Below are 20072 nucleotides of genomic sequence, written 5' to 3'. Positions count from 1 at the left end.
CCTGTCTTCTAACATCTTTGAGGGTCTCCTGAAGTTACTGAAACAGTAGGCTTAGAGGTTTCTCCTAGGCTTCTTCAGTGGGAAGATCTTGCCCACTCTACTCTCTACTCCTGACCTGCCAGACATACCCCAGCCTGGGCCTCCTGGCACAAAAGATAAAAGGAAAACAGGTTACTCCTAGCAGCTGGTCCAAGAGATAGCAGCAAGGAGGGAGTGGGAGAGAAGAAAACGGTCAAAGAGTTCACAGGAGGAGTGGAAGGAACTCCTTCACTATTTACAAATTCTTGAGCCAACACAAATACTTCCATCATTTTCTTTCTGGACGACAGATCCAGAGAGGGAGCTCAGAAGCAACAGTTCAAGAAGCAGATTTCCTGTGGTCCAGTGGATAAGAGCAGCCTGCAGCCATGGGACAGGGTGAGCCAAGCCAGCTCTCCACAGGGAGCTTACTAGACTGTCAGTTGCCCCGGCATCAATACACTTTTTTCATTAGAGGAAGGAGGATGTTGGTAGAGGTGATGGTTGTGCAGTAGTGGTGTGTACGGTGGTGGGGTGCTAAGTGGGTGCTGGAAGTGGCAATGATAGTGGCACGGATATGGTTGGGTACTGTGCACATCAGTGAAACATCTGAAGGGCATTTTTCTACTCAGGGTTCTGTGTTAACATGGCTATTTTCACTGGGAAAATACCCTGGGAAAGCAGGAGGGTGCCATAGTCCCAAGACCAAATAGAGAGAAGGGAAGGTAGGAAGCAATGAATCCAATTAAAGAGCAGATATAAAACAAGGAAACAGGCAGACCTAAGGGACACAGAGACCTCAGGTGCCTTCATGTCTGTCATTGCAGTTACAGGACTCTGGTCCCAGTGGTGCAGCTGAGAAAACTTCCTTAAGGCTGTCTCAATGTTCTCACCCACTCATTGATCAAGTAACCATTTATTGGGCATCTGTTGTGTTCTAGGCATTGCTGGGGCTGGGAATGAGGATATGAATAAAACACTATACTCAGAGAAGCTCATAGTGAGAGGTTAAGGGGTTAGCAGATGATTGTTACATAGTGGGGTAAGTGCTGAAAAGAGTAGAGAAGAGTACTGTGGGAACTCAGGGGCAAACCTCTGCCTGGAAGAGTCAGTGAAGGCTTCACAGGCAGGTGCCTTTGGATCTTGGAAGATGAGCAGACACTTGCCAGGTAGAGAAATGGATTAGGTTCCAGATAGAACCAGAGTCTAGATGAACTCTGAATAGCTGCTCTTGCTGTGACACTGTGGTCATTAGGTGGATTCAAATACACCAAGCCTCAAGTCACATCCCTTAGGACATGATTGTGTGCCATTAAACCATCCAGTTGAACCCAACCGGTCTACAGAGGCAGGGCTTGTCCTGGGCCTCAGAACCAGCTTTGTGCAAAGCAGAGAAGAACCATCTCTTGGTTTCCGAGCACCACTGTATTTCAGTTTACAAATCCCAGCCTCATGGTGGCTATGTTATCTACAGACATGACCTGACAACCCACTAGTAGAGGAGGAGGGTGCAAGGGCAAAAGGGGTACCCAGGGGCACAAGGACCAGATGTGCAGTGAGGTGCCTACCCTCCTTCACATTTCTTCATATTCAACATTGTCAATTCCTCCTTCCTTATTTTATATCATTGACATCCTTTTTTTTTTTTTTTTTTTTACCGCATGGGCAGGTACCTGGAATCGAACCTGGGTTTCCGGCATGGCAGGCGAGAACTCTGCCTGCTGAGCCACTGTGGCCCACCCATTGACATCTTTTATCATCTCCATCACTAATAAAAGAAAAAGTGGGGTGGGTGGGCTGTCTTCCTTCTTTCCCAATCCCTACCTTTAATCTTGGGTTCTAAGACAGAAAGCCAGGGAACTGATAAAAATTTGAAGTTGGAATCCCTAAATTTTCCAAGACATGTCTTGGAGCCAAAGGAACTTTGCCTTCGGTGTCAGGATACTTTCCTGAAGTAGGTCAGACCCTATTACATTCCTGTAAGCAAAAGAGTAGCTAAGTAAGTGCAAACACTGCAAGCTATCTTTCAGACCAATGAGATTCCAATATTCTGCCGTTAAAGAAATGAAAAGTAAACAATTCTTTTGCTGCAAGAGAAACTCAACTTTTTTTTATCTTGTGTCTCACCTTGTGCTTGCTGAGCATATGTCTTTTGACTTCTCTGTCTCCTGACCCCACCCCCTTTTCCCTCAGTAAAACGGGAATTGAGTGGTAGACTGACATAACACTCTCTGGCCCTCTCCTCATAAAGTTTTTCTGGGCTGCATGGGTGCTATGGTTTTGGGGAGCGCTTTGGACGAAGAGCCAGTATAACCTGGATGAGTCAGCTTCACTTTCTGGACCTGTCTTCTTATCTGTAAAATGAGAGAATTGTATTCAGTAACTTCAAAATCACCTCTAAAAATTCTCTCATTGTGTTTTAAAGATAAATTAGTGGGGGTGAGTAAGATTCTGGATTTTATACATCGCTTTTGGTTTGAGACCAGAAAAGAAAGCCAACAATGAGAACAAACATTGTTCTTACTAATTCTAATAACGGCACCATTTAATGGGATTTGCTATGTGTCTGGCCTATGCTAAGTGTATTTTATACACAATATCTCACTAACCCTCACAAAACCCTGCAAGAAGGGATGATTATTCTAAGGAAGAGGAAACCGAAGTTCAGAGTGGTTACATTTCTTGCACAGCTAGTAGCTAGTTGAACCAAGGATTTGAACTCTGGTCCCTCTGACTCTGGAGTCTCTGCTTTTACTTAAAGCATCATATTTACCTACTCTCCATGATTTCTCTATTTCCCACAAAAGCCTTGGGTATCAAATCCTGTGACATGCAGGCAGCAAGAAACAATGAGGAGCACCACACCAAGGCCATCAGTTCCCAGCGTCTCATTGTGAGGCGGGGGCAGCCTTTCGTCATCATCTTGCACTTCCGTGCCCCAGTCCACGCGTTTCTGCCTACCCTGAAGAAGGTGGCCCTCACCGCACGAACTGGTAAGTGTGGCCGACCTGGACCCTTTCAGCAGCTGGACAAAGGGGAGTTCTCTCTCTAGCAGCCCCCTCAGGGAATTAAGGGGCAGATGGCCTGCACTGCATCTGTGGCTCACCTGGCAGGGATGCTGTGAGGATGCCATGAGATGATTAAGATATAATTATATATTATGATCCAGAAGTTTCTTGGCAGCATTATCACTGCAACCCTCATGTCAACTTTGTAGAAAAGCCTGAATAGGCTCTAAACCAGGCTGAATATCACATTAATTGCTTCTGTGTATTGAATCCATAATAAATATTGGGCCAAGTACTTTACGTACAATATCTCATTCCATCCTCCTATCAGCCCTCTGAGGAAGGCATTATTATTAGGCCCATTTTATGAGTGTGGACTCTCCTATGGGCGTAGTCCATGGGCACAGGGGGCCTGTGCTCTCACCTATCACCCTTTACTGGTTCTGGGCAGCACATTCCTGAATGGGCCTCTTTCTACCCCAAAATCAATTGGCATCTTCTCTGCATTTGTGGCTTTATTACTCTGAGTTATGGCCAAGAGGGCCAAATAACCAATTCATCACTGTGTCACTACAGGAAAGAAGCCTTCCATAGCCAACAGGACCCAAGCCACATTCCCGATTTCCAGCCTAGGGGACCGAAAGGGGTGGAGTGCGGCGGTGGAGGAGATAGATGCCCAGTCCTGGACCATCTCCGTGACTACGCCTGCGGACGCCATCATTGGCCAGTACTCACTCCTGCTGCAGGTCTCCAGCAAGAAGCTTCAGCCCCTGGGCCAGTTCACACTGCTCTTTAACCCCTGGAGTCGAGGTGAGTGTGGAGCTGGGCCAGCCTGGCTGTACAGGGGACTCCAGGTACCAGGGTTGGCAGGGAGCACCTGCTCCTGGCCCTGACATGCAGCACCAGCTTGCAGTTACTGCTGGGCCTTCTTTCCTAGTGAACAGGCTCTCAGATTCAGGGCCTGTCTTGGTGTCACTCCTGGCAGAAGTAGCCTGGGGCTTCCCACTGAAAGCAAAGGCGCCTCGTAGGATCAAAGCTAGTGCTGGCTCAGGTTGCTTTGGTCTGGTCACAACAGTAGACTCACTGAGATCACCCTAGGAGAGGGGATTTTGTTGTAAGGGTACATGAGTACCGGAAAGCTATTCAGGAATGGATGCAACCTGAGGGTGGACTTCTCCATCCCTCCCTTTCTGGTCTCCAATAGTCTATCTCCAGGGTGAATCTAGTTTTTGCGGGACCTGAAGCTTACAAAAATTGGGGGACCTTCTTTTGAATTGCTTGGGACCTCGCAGGGCCAGAAGGGGTCTGTGTCTGTAAGGAGTCCCAAAACTTCAGTTTCAGCAGCTTCCCAGTAAATCTGTCCCATCTCTGTTTTCTGGTTTATTGTCTCTGCTTCTCTCTACATGTTCTGTTCTTACAGCAGACTGACCTGTCTAAATATCTGACACCAAAGCAAATTACATGGCCAGCCTCCTATAGCTTAGCTAGCATATGGGTGGGCTGTCCTGGGGTCAGGTGACCTCCTGTGACCTACCTAGTCCTCACCTCTGACAAAGCTCAGTCCTAGCTGTGGTTGGGCCTTGTTCATCCAAAACAAACCACTGGACATGATGGGCTTGCCCAGAACAGTAATCAACAGGGCGTCTTTCCTACCTTTTCATTCTAAAGAGTGTCTTTCCTTTTAAAATCTGCCACCATCCACCCTAATCCTTTGGGTTCCATGAAGGGTTTTGAGTGGAATGGAAAACAGTCTCTCCATAGTGTCCTGCTCTCACTACCTCTGACAACAAGCACATGGTCCTTTTGCTTTCAAGAGTTTCACTGTCAACCATGAAGGAGACTCTGTTACAAGGCAGAATCAGAAAAAAAGGGGAGCAAACATAGAGAACAAAAGAAGTCTTCTTAGTTCCTGCAAATTGTACTGCTCTACTGGCTCTAAGTTCCTTTCCAAAGCTAGCACCTGGCAGCCAGAGCAAAGACACAAGCAAAGACAATTGTAGGAAAGTGGGTTCAAATTCCAGTTAGATATCCCCAGGGTAGAAGTAAAAAGTTCTGGTATCCATTTCCCTCGGTTCCCAGGCTCCAGTCATCCCTGTCTTGTCAAATGCCCCTCTCCCTTTCTGCTGCCCCTGTCAATCTATATTTGTTTGTTTGTTTTTTTATAAAACATGCTTTTTTGTTGTTACAAATTGAACTTGTGGGAAAGATATAACAGGCTCTCTGGGAAGCTCCCTGGGCTGTAGACACAGTTTTTTGGGCTGATAGCACTCTGGCTGCAAAATCTGGGAACCACCAGGCTTTTTAAGCTTGGCTTATTCCAATCTGCCTGGATGACCATGAAGGCCAAACCTGGGTTGATCCCGGGACTCTGACCCCATCCCTGCCCTTCACCAGAGGAGGTTACGTCTCAGTAGGGAGACATCAGGGTCAGAGCTGAAGGGGAGCCCTGCACCAGAGGCTGACCTGGGCAGGGAGGACAGAGGCCTGGATGTAGAGGTCAGGCCTAGCACCCCAGAGGCTCTCATCCCTTCCCATTTCTCACCAGAGGATGATGTGTTCCTGGAGAACGAGGCCCAACGCAGGGAGTACTTGTTGAACCAGAATGGCCTCATCTACCTGGGAACAGCCAACTGTATCCAGACAGAGCCCTGGGACTTTGGCCAGGTACTGGGGGCATCATGAGGGATGAGGCAGAGATTGCCCATAATTTTCAGTGTTCAGGACAGAGCTGGTAGGTCCAAAAGCCCCTGGTTATGAAGCCAATCTTTTCTTTAGTCAATTTCATCCTTGCAATGCCTTTATTTTCCCAGGACTCCCACCTGACCATCCTCCACAGCTGCCAAGTTATCCTCCTAAAAATTGAGACAAATCAAGCCTCTGTTAGATCCCCACTGTCAATAGATAAAGATCAAGTCCCCTGACCTGACTCAAGGCCCTTCACAACCAGGCCACTGCTTTCCTTTCCCCAAGAGCTACCCATGCTCCTCACTATCCCCTGAATATACGGGCTGAATGTTCCCTCCTTCATTCCCCTGGGGAGCTCCTACTCATCTTGAAGACCATGTGAAAGCCTTCTCCAACCCTCAAAGGCAGAGTGGCTCTATCCACTGTGTTCTCAGTTCCATGTTAGGATCTCTACCAGAGCCCTTGTCTTTGCTGGGATCTGTAATCTCAGGGATATGTGTCCATCTCCACTCCTAAGCTGGGGGCTTCTCAAGAACAAGAGCTGTCTTTGTCCTACACACCTGGTTCTGGGCTGGCAGAAGCAGTAGGAGCTCATTAAATGTAAGACCATAGAAGTGAAATGAAACAGCACAGTCCTGATCCTCAAGAGCTCATTTATGGGGGAGTCAGAGGACATAACAGGCAGAGGCTGGACTGTCCGGGCACAGGGACCAGGGCCATAGTAGGAGGGAGGGAAGAGCCAGATATCCTGAGGGGGACAATGAGGTTAAGGGAGGAAGGAGTGGAGTCTGGAGGAAGACAGAATGATGGGGGCTGTCTCATGGGATGAATCCATGACCTGAAGACTCTTCATCGTGGTCCTGTGTGACCCTTACAGTTTGAGGGGGATGTGGTTGACCTCAGCCTGGGCCTACTGAACATGGACAAGCAGGAGGAGAAGTGGAGCGAACCTGTGCATGTGGCCCAGGTATTGGGCGCCTTGGTGAGTGAGGTTGGCGGGGAGGTTAAGGTGGGGAGGGAAAGAGATAAGAACCCTTTGGCCAGACATGCCCACTGCTATGGCCCTGGAAATCTTCAAATCACAAGCGGTCCCCTCCTCCTGGATTGTTGGAGACAGTTCATGGAGAAAAGTCTGAGTGTAGAGGGAAGAAGGATAGGCAATAGCATCCCCGGGGAACATGAAGCAAAGGGAGGTGTCATTCCTCAGAATCAGCTGGAGGACAAAAGCTGAGGGCTAGAATGGGCCTGGATTTCCTCAGAGTCCTCCTTCCTCCCCTGCCTCCTCCCCCAGCTCCAACCTGGAGGCTTAGATCCCTGGGAGGGGGTGGGTGGGGCAGGGTATTATGTTGTTGAGATGGTCAAAGAGACTTGCTTTTTTTTACTAAATTATTCCTAAAAATACCCAGACCATGGAAGCAGTCTGGTGTATTCCCATTGTCCCTAGAAGCCCTCTCCCAGGAGCAACATGTTCCCCATTTTCTCTTGTGACTGTAGACTCCCTTTTGAAGAGGTGGTGAGAGAGGGACAAGGCCAGTCTGTGAGGAGGGGAAAGCTTGGGCTAAGTGGGACTTGAGGACCCTAGATGCAAACAACTTCAGAGGAACGAGGGCCAGGGAGTTCAGAGCCCATGAAACCAGCTCCCAGTGGGGGCAGGAGGTGGGGAGGGGCACTCTTTCGCTCCACTTTGTGGTTTGAGCTTTGTTTGCTAAAATGTGGTCCACAAACCCCATCCTCCGGAGCATTTGCTAAGACTGAGGGTTCCTGGGTGGAGGCCAGATGCCACAGGGTGGACAAGTGCCAGGTGGTTCTGATGCAGGAAGTCTGCGTATAACTCTTGGAAAACCAGGCTGAAGCCTCCTCACCTGGCCCTGGAAACTGTCCTGCCTGGAGGACTCACACTAATATCCACATATTTCCCTCAAACAGCTACATGCTCTAAAGGAGAAGAATGTCCTGCCCACCCCACAGACCCAGGCCGCCCAGGAAGGAGCCTTCCTGAACAAGCGCCGGGGCAGTGTGCCCATCCTTCGGCAGTGGCTCACAGGCCAAGGGTGGCCTGTGTATGATGGGCAGGCCTGGGTACTGGCTGCTGTGGCTTGCACAGGTACAGAACAGCCCTGCCTGTCACACCCACAGGTTACCTGGGCTACCAGACAGTATCTGCCTTGCTTCCTGGGTGGCCCCTTGCTTTCCCTTGTGGGAGACCCCAAAGCAGGCATTGCCTTCACTCCAAGCATTTACCCACATTCATAACATCCCAAAACTGGTTCAGGTGCTCTATTTGGCCAGGCAGTTCCTCCAAATCAGCTTCTGCTCCTTTTCCCCTCAGTGAAGTTGGGCCCATTTGTCAAACTCTGCTCCCAAGCTTATTTTCTCCCTGAAACTTTCCTAATCCTGCCCCCAGAGAGCAAGGCCCTGGTGCTCTGTTATATATAATCCTCCCCATTTCCTCTTGTGACTGTAGATTCCCCTTTGAAGAGGCGGTGAGCGAAGAACAAGGCCAGCTTATGAGGAGAGGGAAGCTTGGGCTAAGTGGGCCTTGAGGACCCAGATGTACAATACTCTGTGTTGCAATGCCATTTGTCTGTACCTTATTTCTGAGCCTTCATATGTTCTGTTCTTGGGTGTCAAGTTCTAACTTCCTGGTGCCTGAGCCCCCTCCTCATTCCATATCACCTGGCGTTTAACACAGGACCTGCCCAGAGAAGACACTGAAAATTCTAGACTTACAGACACCCCCCCTCCCCCACCTCTGGCGTCCTCTGACACCCTGCCCTCTTCTGTGTAGTGCTACGGTGTCTGGGAATCCCTGCCCGCGTCGTTACCACATTCTCCTCAGCCCAGGGCACCGGCGGGGGCCTGCTTGTGGATGAGTACTACAACGAGGAAGGGCTTCAGAATGGAGAAGGCCAGAGAGGCAGAATCTGGTGAGAAGCCCAAACAGGAAGCAGTCCCAAACCAGAAAGGGCTCCAAAGTTGTGTGGGGTGATCCCACGACAATGCCTACACCCCAGGTGGCCCTGGCACTGAGAGTAGACCTTCAAGACTCTTGGAGGCAGGATGCCAGTGGCCAGTCATGGCTTACATGCACCTGGCTGTAAATGCTGCAGCCAGTTTCCCACAGCACTTTCCCATCCAGATGGCAACAAGACCCTATCAGGCTGCATTTCTAGAGTCTTTTCAGGACTCCTCTTTTTCCCTTTGAATTTTTCCCTTTGCTACCTTCAGGATCTTCCAGACTTCCACGGAGTGCTGGATGGCCCAGCCTGCTTTGCCCCAGGGTTATGATGGATGGCAGATTCTATACTCAAGACATCCTAAAGGAGATAGAGGTGAAGTCTGGGGGCTGAACTGGGGACACGAGGCTTTACAGACATCGCAAATATGCCAGGCACTTGGGATCTTATAAAACTATAATCACCATAATATGACAGAGTCGCTGGGCCCAGATACTGAATAATGGGCCATTAGTCTAAACCTGGTGTGGAGGCAGAGCTGGCCATCTCAGTCCACTCAGAGCACCTGTGTCCTTTCTACTCAAAAGGGCCAAGAGCTGAAGGAGTTCCTGGAGAGGAAACAAGAGCAGCAAGTGGTCCAAGGGCACCTGCCTCCTCTGAAAAAGGAGAAGCAGAATGAATGATATTAGCTGGCAGAATGCTGACCTGAGGCCTGTGGGCTGAAGGGAACACAGGTGTCAGCTATCCAGGCCCCAAGTCTGTAGGGAGAATTGGCCCAGTGAAGAGCAACAGGGGAGGAAGTTGAATCTCAGTGAGGGGCAGAGTGTCTTAAGATGATTGATGGTTGTGCTGGCTCAGGTGACTGTGAGTGGGATTTCTGAGGTCCTGAATATGAATGAAAGGGGTGTCAGTATAGGCGCAAGTCTAGAAAGGGAATTTTCAAGGACTGTAAAAGGATGTCTCTTCCTCACTCAGGAACATAACTGGCCCAGAGCCCGGCACATAGAAGTGCTCTGTGAAGGCGGTCTATCCCCATCTTATCAGTAGCAAAGCTGCCTCGGGGCCTTCTGTGCACATGGTTCCTCTGAGGCTCTACTACTCCAGTTTCTGACAGGGCTCCTGCTACATCTATGACCAAAAAGTACTAAGTAGTTGTGAGTTTCATCCTGCGATACCCTCTCAGAAACCCTGCCTAGTGCCCATCTTTGACCTTGGTCCCAAGGGAGTGAAAACAGGGTGTAGGATGGGGGCTGAACAGAGGTCTTGGTGTGGCTCCTTTGCTGAACAGCCTTTCTCTCCTGCAGTCCTGGGGGCCTGTGATCTGGTCCCAGTCAAAGCAGTCAAAGAGGGGACACTGTATCTGACTCCTGCAGTATCAGACATTTTTGCATCAGTAAATGCCACGTGTGTGGTCTGGAAATGCTGTGAAGATGGGACTCTGGAGCTGACCAATTCCAATACCAAGTATGTTGGCGACAACATCAGCACCAAGGGTGTGGGCAGTGACCGATGCGAGGACATCACTCAGAACTACAAGTATCCCGAAGGTACTGGGTAGGAAGGGCCCCAGGCTTGTCAGTACTGGACCCAGAGAGAGAGGGCAACGGGTGAGCCAGGCAGATGCAGGCCAGAGAGAGTCCTAGCCCTTTCTCCATCATATAAAACACAGTTTCTAACCTTGGCACTCTTTTTTGTTGTTGTTGTTCTTTAACACTTAAAAAAAAATTTATTCTGGTAACATATATCCACCCTAAAACTCACCCTCCTTTAACCACATTGAAATATGTAATTCAGTGGCATAAATCACACTCACATTGTTTTATAACCATCACCACTATCCATTATCAAAACTTTTCCATTACTCGACAAAATGCTGTATATTTTTGATGATCTTAATAAAAGTCAAGAAACAAAAATTTACCTTTTCAAATAAGGTAAATTAGAGTTGTTTACTCTAACTGCAAAATGATCATTTATTTTACAAAACACCCCTTTAAGGCTTTCAGAAATTTAAAGTTTAAATGGCAATAACATGACATGTTTAAGTAACTGCTTATGGATAGATTTTCTAGAAGCAGCTGGTGGGACCTCAAAAGTTTTTGTAACACGTCCTTCCAGTCCAATATGGAAAAGTGATTAACTTTTTTAAAAATTTATTTTGTATTATCAAATCAAAACAATATACAAACATGAACATTCTTAACATACAAACATTCCATGTATGGTGTATACCCAGTGGCTCACAATGTCGTCACATAGTAGTATATTCATTACCATGATCGGTTTTTAGAAATTTGTATCACTCCAGAAAAAGAAAGAAAAAGGAAAAACTCACACATACCATACCCCTTACCCCTCCCTCTCATTGACCACAAGTATTTCCATCTACTCAGTATTTAACCTTTGTTCCCCCTATTATTTATTTTCAATCCATATTTTTTACTCATCTGTCAATATTGTAGATAAAAGGAGCATCAGACACAAGGTTTCCACAATCACATTGCGAAAGCTACATCATTATATATTCATCTTCAAGAAACATGGCTACTGGAGTACAGCTCTACGGTTTCAAGCACTTCTCTCTACCCTCTCTAATACACCTTAAACTAAATAACCTTGGCACTCTTGATATCCTGGGCCAGATAATTCTTTGTCATGGGGTGGGGGTGGGGGATGAATTATGTGTTGTAGGATGTTTAGAAGCATCGCTGGTCTCTATACCCTAGATCCCAGCAGCCCCACTCCCAGTTATGACAACCAAAAATGTCTCCAGACATTGTCAAATGTCCCCTGGAGGACAAAATTGCCCCTAGTTGAGACCTGCTGCTATAAAACAATTTATTTAATTAAAAGTCCAGCTGCCAGAGGATTTGCCTCCTCCCCTCCAATGTTCCACGCTGTTCCTCCATATCAGGGATCTACCTATTTGTCCACATAAGAAGGCTTACACTAAACCTCAAGTCTTCCCCCTTCACTGCTCACATTACTCATGCATCCATCTCTTATCTCCTTCTCCATTGCTTATATCCATGCTCTCACCATCTCTTGTCTACAGTTTTACAACACCCTCCTAGTCAGTCCCCCTGCCTTCAGCCTTTCCACCACGGTTCCCTTTCCAATTTCCAGAGTTGCCAGAACGAGCTTTCTAAGACAAGTGTAGTTCTGTTATTCCTCTGATACAGAATATTCCATGGCTCCCATTGCCCAGAGAAACTCCTTCCCATAGGAAGATGTAGGTCCCTGCAAAACCATCCCTGGAGACTTTGTTGACTTGACCAAAAGCTTGCTTACTCATCACTCAAGAAGCAAATTCATAGCATTTTTTAAGATGAACTTGACCCTGAAGTGGCTTGGGAGAGACACTGTATCTACGATAAAGATGACTTCACAGAGACTTTTTTTTCCCCTAAATACGGCCTTAGATACTAGCAAAATCTTTGTGATTTTGGCATTTGAGCAGAAGTGGATAAATGAATTCTAATCCCGGGCTTTTACTGGAAGGGTCTATACCTGCTGGGTAAGAGGCTTATTTTATTTTTTCCCATTTCCCAGGATCTTGTGAAGAAAAAGAGGTGCTGGAGAGAGTCCAGAAAGAGATGATGGAACATGGGAAAGACAACCGCATCCATCTTCCAAGTCTCGAGACCGAAGAGCCTCTGTACTTGTTCTTGGAAGCGCCCAGCTCCTTGCCCCTGAGAGGGGATGCCCAGCTCTCCGTGACCCTGGTTAACCCCAACAACCAGGAGAAGGCAGTGCAGTTGATGATTGGGGTTCAGGCGGTATACTACAATGGTGTCCCTGCTGCCGAGCTCTGGAGAGAGAAGCTGTCCCTCACACTCAGCGCCAACCTGGGTAACACTCTCTGTTGGCCCTTCAGACACCCCACAAACCTGGCTCCCACCCTTGGCAGGCAGCAGTCACAGGGCACCCCCTGCAGTTCTCCTGTAATGGCTTCTAGCCTCCAGTGCATTCTCTGTCTCCATCTCTCTCTGTCAGTTATTCAACACATTTATTGGGCTTGATGCAGACAAAAACACAGTTCAGATGGGAGTTGGATAAGTAACTAGGCCATGATAATGGTGTGAGAAGTGTTTGATGAGGTAAACACAGAGTACAAGGGCAGGGGAATATCTGACCCGGTTGGAGCAGGCTACCCCAAGTAAATACCTGAACTTGGTCTTGAAGGATGAGTAGAAAAGTGATGGGCTGAAGAGTGAGTCAGGGGCATTCCAGGCAGAAGCCACAACACGTGTAAAGAGGCTCCCTCCCACCTTGAGATTCTTATTTAATTGGAATGGGATGAAGTCCAGTCACTGTTATTTTTTTAACGCCTCCTAAGTTATTCTAGGGTTGAGATTCCATGGACTAGAGCAATTGTTCCAAACTTTGCTGCACATTAGAATCACTTTATGCCTAGGGTGCACCCCAGAACAATTAAATCAGTAACTCTGTGGTGGGACCGAAGCAACAGAATTTCTGAAAACCCCTCAGATGATTTCAAGCAGGCAAGTTTGAGAATCAGTGGACTGGAACTTGTCTACAGTATTGTAAACAGCCTCCTACCCTGTCCCCCTGTATCTAGTCTCTCCATCATGGTTTCCTAACCAATGATAGCAGGAATGGAGCAGGAACAGTGGTGTGAGTGCCAGACAGGGGCCAGATCATGAAGGGTCTTGTATATCATGCTAAGAAGTTTCAGTTTTGTTCTCTGGTTAAGGGGGAGCTAGTGAGAGGTTTTAACCACGGGAGTCAATGTGAACAGAAACCCATCTTCAAAAGAAAGAACTTTTTGGCAGAATGCGACGGAAAAGATCATATTAGAGCAATGTTCTCTACTTGGCTGCACGTTGAATCACCTGGGAACTTTAAAAGTCCTGCTGCGGGGCCTCACTGCCTGAATCTGATGTCATTGATTTGAAGTGTGACCTGGCTTTGGGGCTGTTTTGTAAAACGCCCCAAATGTGTATCCAATGTTAAGAACCACTGGATTAGAGGAAAGAAAGACCAGCTGGAAGGTTTGTAATAATCTAGTCAGGAAATGAACGTCACATTAAGCCAGCAGCATTTAGAATTAAGATACATTAAGAAGATGGGATAGATTGGACTAGTGAGACAGTGAATGTGTACGTGTGCAGGTAGATAGGGGCTGCTTCTGGTTTGTGTGAGTCATTAGAATAGGGAAAATGGGAAGAAGCAAGTTCGGGGAGAAAGATGATGAACTGTTTGGAGCATGCCCACTGAGTTTGAAAGCCTGTGAAACATCTGAGTGGAGACACCCTGTAGGCAGCTGCACACCTAAACCTGGTGTTCAAGACAAAGGTCTGGCCAGAGACCTCATGTGAGAATCCCAGCAGAGTGACCAAGAAACAAGAATCAATGAGCTCACAGGAGGAGAAACTGTGAGAAGATGAGAGGGTGAGGAGGGAACCAAGCAGCACCAGAATTTAAAGGTCAGTCAGGGAAAGGGCAGCAAGTGAGGGAGACTGAGAAGTCAGAGAAGAAGGACCACCCAGCAAGGTCAGCAGAGAAGTTATGAGATGTCAAGGCTGAAAAGCATCCATTGCATTTATCCAAAATGCAAAGGCCTGCTTCCCAGGGTCAGATTGAATAAGAGGCAAGGTAGTGAGGCAAGTTGTGCAGTCCTCCACAGAAGCATGGAGGGGAAAAGAAGAAAGGTTGAGTGGTTAGCCAGCCAGGGACAATAGGTGGAGGGAGGGTACTAAATGTACATATTCTTTCCTCTTAAGATGGGAGGGAGCTGAAAATGCTTACATGCTGAGAGAAATAATCGGTAGAGAGAGAAAGAATGCAGATTCAGGAGAGACAGGTTATAATTAATGGTGTGATCCCAGAATGCAGATTTCATCCCAAGGGAAATGAAAGCAATTAGAATAGTTCAACATTTTATTAAGGACTTACTATTTGCCAAAAAATGGTGCTAAGAGTTTTATATGCATTACGGCATTAATCCTCAGGTCAGTCTTATGAGGCAGGAACCATTATAGTTCCCATTTTACGGATAAGGAGACCAAGACACAGAGAAGTTAAGTAATTTGCCCAAGGTTATACATAGGTAGTAATGGAGTCAGGATGGTGCACAGATTTAAGCAGCAGATTTGACTTAGGCAGGAGGATACCTCATCCTCTCAGAGGGGTGGTGACAGCAGGCATTGGTGTCCTACATCTGTAAGTTGGAAATGGGAACATGAGCTTGAGAGGATTCCTCCTTAATGTCTTCCTTTTGTCTGCAAAGGGGAATGAGAAGGGGTTGAGGATGGGAAGGAACTATGTAAGCTTACATTCAGCAACTACGTGCGTGGCAGGTTCTGAGATAAGCACTTCATTTGAAGTACCTCATTTGACACAAACCATCCTGTGAGAGGTAGGTATTATTAGACAAGGAAATTAAGGCCAAAAGAGCTTACCTTGTTCTAGTCCACAACAACCATTCCACAACCCCATTGAGTTGGTCTGCCAAGAGAGTCCGTTGGTGGAAGTGGTATAGGTGGTAGGGGATAGGATCTTGAGTGAGTTCAGTTTTAAATTGCTATGGAGAATGAGGTGTCTTTCTGGCTTCGTTGAGATCCTAACTCCTTTGCATTGTGTGCATAACTATTGCTTGTTTCTGGGACAGACACACACACCCCTGTGCACTGACTCCATCTGTTATATGTTTCAGTTAAGAGAATAACCACCAGCCTGTCCTTCTCCTATTTTGAGCAAAACCCACCAGAGAACAGCTTTCTCAGACTGACCGCTATGGCAACGCACTCCAAGTCCAGCCTTAGCTGTTTTGCTCAGGAAGATATTGCCATTTGTAGGCCACATCTGACCATTGAGGTAAACACCAGTATAATAACCTATGTTTTTTGAACACTTCATATATATTTGAAATTACTTTCACTTCCTTTATTGTTTGTAACATTGCCCAGTAGGGTGGAATTATTCCCATTATTCAAATGAGGAATCTGAATCCTAGAAAGCACCATGTCCAAGATCATGAAAACAGAGTTCTAGAGGCTTATAGCCCTTGGTCCAGCCCTCTTTTCACATGTCTACCCTGGCCAAAATAAATGAGATATGGTCCCTGCCTAAAAGAAACTTATGGTTTGGTAAGAGGGTCACAATGTTTGGCTTTCTGTGCAAGTGCTTTAATAGAGGTACAAAGTCAGTATGGAGTAACTTAAGTAAAGGACATTAATTCCAGCTGGTGGTTAAGAGAAAACTTCCTGGAAGCAGTGACATTTATGATGGGCCTTTAAAAATGGGAAAATTTCAGTACAGAATGGGGAAAGGTGACTCTAGGCAGAAGACGACAACTGAGCAGAGACCCAAAGGAAGGGAGCCTGAGGGGTGTGCTGGGGACAGGAAAGCACCCGATGTTTACTCAAGGGAAGAACAGGTAAGGTAGGAAGGTGGGTTTAGGGTACACTGTGAAGGACCAGCAGAATGGTCAATGATGGATCGAGGGTGAGAGCGAAGGCAGGAACATCAGGTAAAGACGTCTGCTGTGCAGTTTGGGTCTGGATGGCAGAGATGAGGAGAATAACTGAGGAGGGTATAGGAAGGGTACACAGGAGGGGAAAGGAATGACTGTGGCTCTGAGGATGCCCTTGGCACCCACTCCAGGTTTTGCCTCTTCCTGCAGATGCCGGAGACAGCAGAGCAGTATAAGCCTCTTAAGACCACAGTCAGCATCCATAACTTCCTAGATTGTCCCATGAAGGACTGTGTGATCTCCATCCGTGGAAGGGAGCTCATTTACAGAGAGATGAGCTATAGGTAAGAGACTGAAAGCTACTCATCCCACTGAAACACCTCAATGGTCAGAAAAGCAGGAACCCAAGATTAATAACAGCCTTTATGCCAAGTCCATGAAGACACAGCGAATACCCCCAAAATTTGAACTAGAGAATTAGGGCTACCGAAATGCTCTCTCTTGTCCTAGGGCCACCATGTCTGCAGGGGAATGGGGGTGAGGGAGGCTGTGTGAGTCCAAGGGACACTCAAATGACATTGGTTGCTGCCTGGGTATTGCTGGTGAATGCAGGCAAGAGGTGTAGGACTGGGTACCAGAGAATATTGCAGGGAGGGTCAGCTGCCTTCCAGTGCCACCAGAGAGCTACATTCTACCACAACATAGGAATTTTACTTTATTCCTTTTTATGCCCATTCCCCCCACCACCTTTCATATCTTTTTGTTAGTCTGTAGATCCTTTTGCGACTATGTTCTTGGAAAACATGTAACAGAGCTTTGTAAGCCTGTATTTTTAACTTATAAAAATAACATTGTTATAACTAATTCTTTTTCTTACTTTTCCCTTGGAACTATGTTTTTAAGATTCATCCATAAATATCTAGCCTGTTGCTTCTGCTTTATAACACTCCATCACGTATATTCACTACTTTTTACCACTCCATTCCTAGTGATGGGCATTCAGATTGTCTCCAGCTCCCTGATATCACAAATAACAGTGCAGTGAACATCCTTATATATGTCCCCTAATATACTTATTTGAAAATTTGGGGTATATGGAATTCCTGAGTTATAGGAATTATCTGTTTGACCATGTACTGTTAGAACTGTTTACAGAATGGCTGCAGTAGTCCAACCTCCCTTCAGAAGTACTTGAACATTTTTATATTCCTACCTCTCCTCCACTTTTAGCAACACCCAGCTTTTTATTTTTCCCCAGTCTAACAGAAATAAAATGATATCTCATTATTATTTCAAATTACAACTCTTTTGTTAACCTTTTTGAATTCCTCTTCTGTAAATAGCTTGTTCATATCCTTCGCCTACTTTTCCTTTGGCATTTCTTTTTTCTTGTTGACTTGTACAAATTCCCTGTATACTCTAGGTATTATTTCGTTCTTGGTTTTAGGTGATGCAGATATCTTCTTTAATTTTCTCCCTTGCTCGTTATGTTGACTGTGCCCTTTGTTGAATACACAATACACAATTTAAAGATGCCTACTCCTGCTGTCCCCGAGGTCCCAGACAGAATGTCAGGTTATTGGGCCACTGCTTCAGCCTAAGGAACTCAATGAATCACTCCTGCCAACATCCAACCAGACTTTTGTAGTCTCCCAGATCAATCATGGGGCAAAGCACCTCAAAGGAAACTTGTACCAATCCTTTAGCCACCAGAAGAAAGTGTACAGGCAGGCCAGAAGGTGCTGATAGGGACCCAAACACCACCTGTTGACATGATATCATCTCAATGTGCCCATTGTACCATTGCACTTAGCAACAATTGAGGGTTTCAAAATTATAGCATTCCCAAAACACTCTGGTATTGTTATCAAGAACCAAATCAAACTGAACTCGTAGGTAATAAAAGGAACAAAGCTGCAGCTTGTGAGTCCATAGAATAGGATGCACTTCTTCTCAACCATGCAGTTGCTCAATGAAGGGAGCTCCACTCTTCTATCTCCTTCTCACCACCTCTGTTTTAGCAGCAAGGTATTTAGATGTTCATTTCTGCATGGTCCACCTCTGCTTCCAGCAAGGAAGGGTCACTGGAGAACAATGGACCTGGGACAGAACCAGCACCTGCCTTATTCTTTATTGCAGATTAGGTTCGGTGCGACCTGGAAACACCCTGTGCACCCAGTTCCTGTTCACGCCAACACACCTGGGGCTCCAGACGCTCACTGTGGAAATGGACTGCAACATGTTCCAGAACCTAACCGGCTACAGAAGTGTTACTGTGGTAGCCCCTAAACCTACAGCTTAAAAATAACAGCAACACTATCACCACTTTCACCAACTGCCTCCTTTAAGCTACACTCTTAAAGCCAAATGTGCTAGGAAGGGAAATCAGTGCTCATTAGATAAATGAATTTCAATTTAAGTTGAGAAAAATTACCAAAAGCAGAACTAGATTGAGAAGAACTGATAGGTAAGACATTCATTTTCTTCCCCTACCCCAACTTAGGGCAGCCATGAAGACTGGTTTCCTGAGAGTAAGTACTGGGCTTAAGTAACAAGAAGGGAGCCTTTGAAAAGGTACTCATAAAAGTACCTTCAGATTTTTCAGGTTCAGGGTTTTTCACAACCATTTTACCTCTTATTAACACAGTCATTAATTTATAGATAAGGGAAAGGATCTAACATTTAAGTCATTCTTTATCTCTGATGAAGTGGAAAAATATTAGTTAAATATAAAATTTTTAGGTAATCCTAGTATAACACTAATCAGTGCTATCCCTGACCATTATTCTTAAAGATTGAAAGATAACAAGTTATAAAATATGTAACATAGGACCTGAAAGCAGAATGATCTTCTAGATTCAGTCATAGATTAAATTTTTATTAGAGTTCTATGTTCATAAGTATTCCACAATTAAAACTGGATGTCAATAAGAATTTGGTACAGTAGAGAAATAAAATTAAGTATATAGAATATAAGCCCTGTAAGGGAAGATAAAAGTACTGGACTCCTTTCATACCAGTTATGGGTTTTTGATATTATTTTATTGCTCTGGCATTCTATGTTTGATTTTAAGATACTTTCTTCTTTTTATGACATTCATTAAAATAAAGATTAACATTTTTTAAAAAGTAAATGAAAACTCATTTGGCTTAAGGAATTTCAACCCCAAGTATACAGTCATTCAAAAGAAAAGAATGCTGTTGCTAATTATACCTAAAGAGACCATGGTGATATCAGAAGGGCCAATGTGGTGAATTACACCTAAAGAAGGAAGAGGACTGGCATTACAGGTGATGACCTCTAGTAAATGTAGAAGGCCGAATTCAATTCACCTGAATATACAACATTACAGGTTTACCTGGCTTTCCAGCATGTGATCTGCCAGACTGATGCAAAAACTGGTGGTGGTCTTATAAAATAACTGCACAGGTTTACATTACAGGATTAAATGAAGAAGCCCTTAAAATTATATAAATTCTATCTTACATATTTAAAAATGTTTGATTTATAAACATTTGACATGTACATTTGGGGACACGTATTATATAACAAAGAAAACAACAATACAGGTATGTATAAGGACAATAAACTTGTTCAATCCCATGGACAGACCTAAAAACTGAGCTCAATGCCAAGAAATAATTCTAGAGGTAGGGAGTTCCCTAGGATAATATTCAGAAAGACTTACTGATAAGAATATTAATACATAACATGCTAAAGTACTAAAAGGGGTGTGCAGTCATTTCCTCTGAATAAATTTAAGTCAAGTGTTTTTGTTCTAAATATTTTTTTTATTAGAACCACATCTTAAGACCTACAAAGCCAAGTGAAAGCAATGTTCTAATCTCAATCCACTGTATTTCTGGTAGAAACTTGGGAAGGGTACTCATTTAAATACTGGCAGGTAAAATGTCCATCAACAGACAAGTGGCTAAACAAACTGTGGTATATACATACAATGGAAT

The 20072-nt window shown here is 45.6% G+C and overlaps 1 protein-coding gene across 2 annotated transcripts; it reads left to right on the top strand.

The window, feature by feature from the left end:
* The first annotated feature begins 250 nt into the window (after positions 1-250).
* Positions 251-19805, top strand: EPB42 (erythrocyte membrane protein band 4.2). 2 transcript variants are annotated; one of them, XM_077127618.1, is made up of 13 exons: positions 251-417; positions 2826-3011; positions 3603-3836; positions 5572-5690; positions 6589-6678; positions 7638-7815; positions 8500-8638; positions 8940-9043; positions 9973-10215; positions 12221-12520; positions 15348-15508; positions 16317-16450; positions 18246-19805. In XM_077127618.1, exons 1-13 carry the CDS (start codon positions 408-410, stop codon positions 18406-18408), a joined length of 2061 nt encoding a protein of 686 aa, XP_076983733.1. In that variant the 5' UTR covers positions 251-407; the 3' UTR covers positions 18409-19805. The 2 variants fall into 2 exon arrangements, with proteins under 2 accessions (XP_076983733.1, XP_076983732.1); XM_077127617.1 differs by having other exon boundaries at positions 6589-6693.
* The last annotated feature ends 267 nt before the right edge of the window (positions 19806-20072 follow it).

Source organism: Tamandua tetradactyla, chromosome 14 (genome assembly GCF_023851605.1).
Source record: "Tamandua tetradactyla isolate mTamTet1 chromosome 14, mTamTet1.pri, whole genome shotgun sequence".
NCBI classification, from domain to species: domain Eukaryota; kingdom Metazoa; phylum Chordata; class Mammalia; order Pilosa; family Myrmecophagidae; genus Tamandua; species Tamandua tetradactyla.
Note: the sequence above shows the minus strand (reverse complement) of the source record. Positions and strands in the feature narration are given on the sequence as shown.

Coding starts and splice junctions, on each gene's coding strand:
- EPB42 (XM_077127617.1), top strand. Junction 5,691..6,588: donor AGCCCTGGGACTTTGGCCAG/GTACTGGGGGCA, acceptor TGACCCTTACAG/TTTGAGGGGGATGTGGTTGA. Junction 10,216..12,220: donor GAACTACAAGTATCCCGAAG/GTACTGGGTAGG, acceptor CCCATTTCCCAG/GATCTTGTGAAGAAAAAGAG.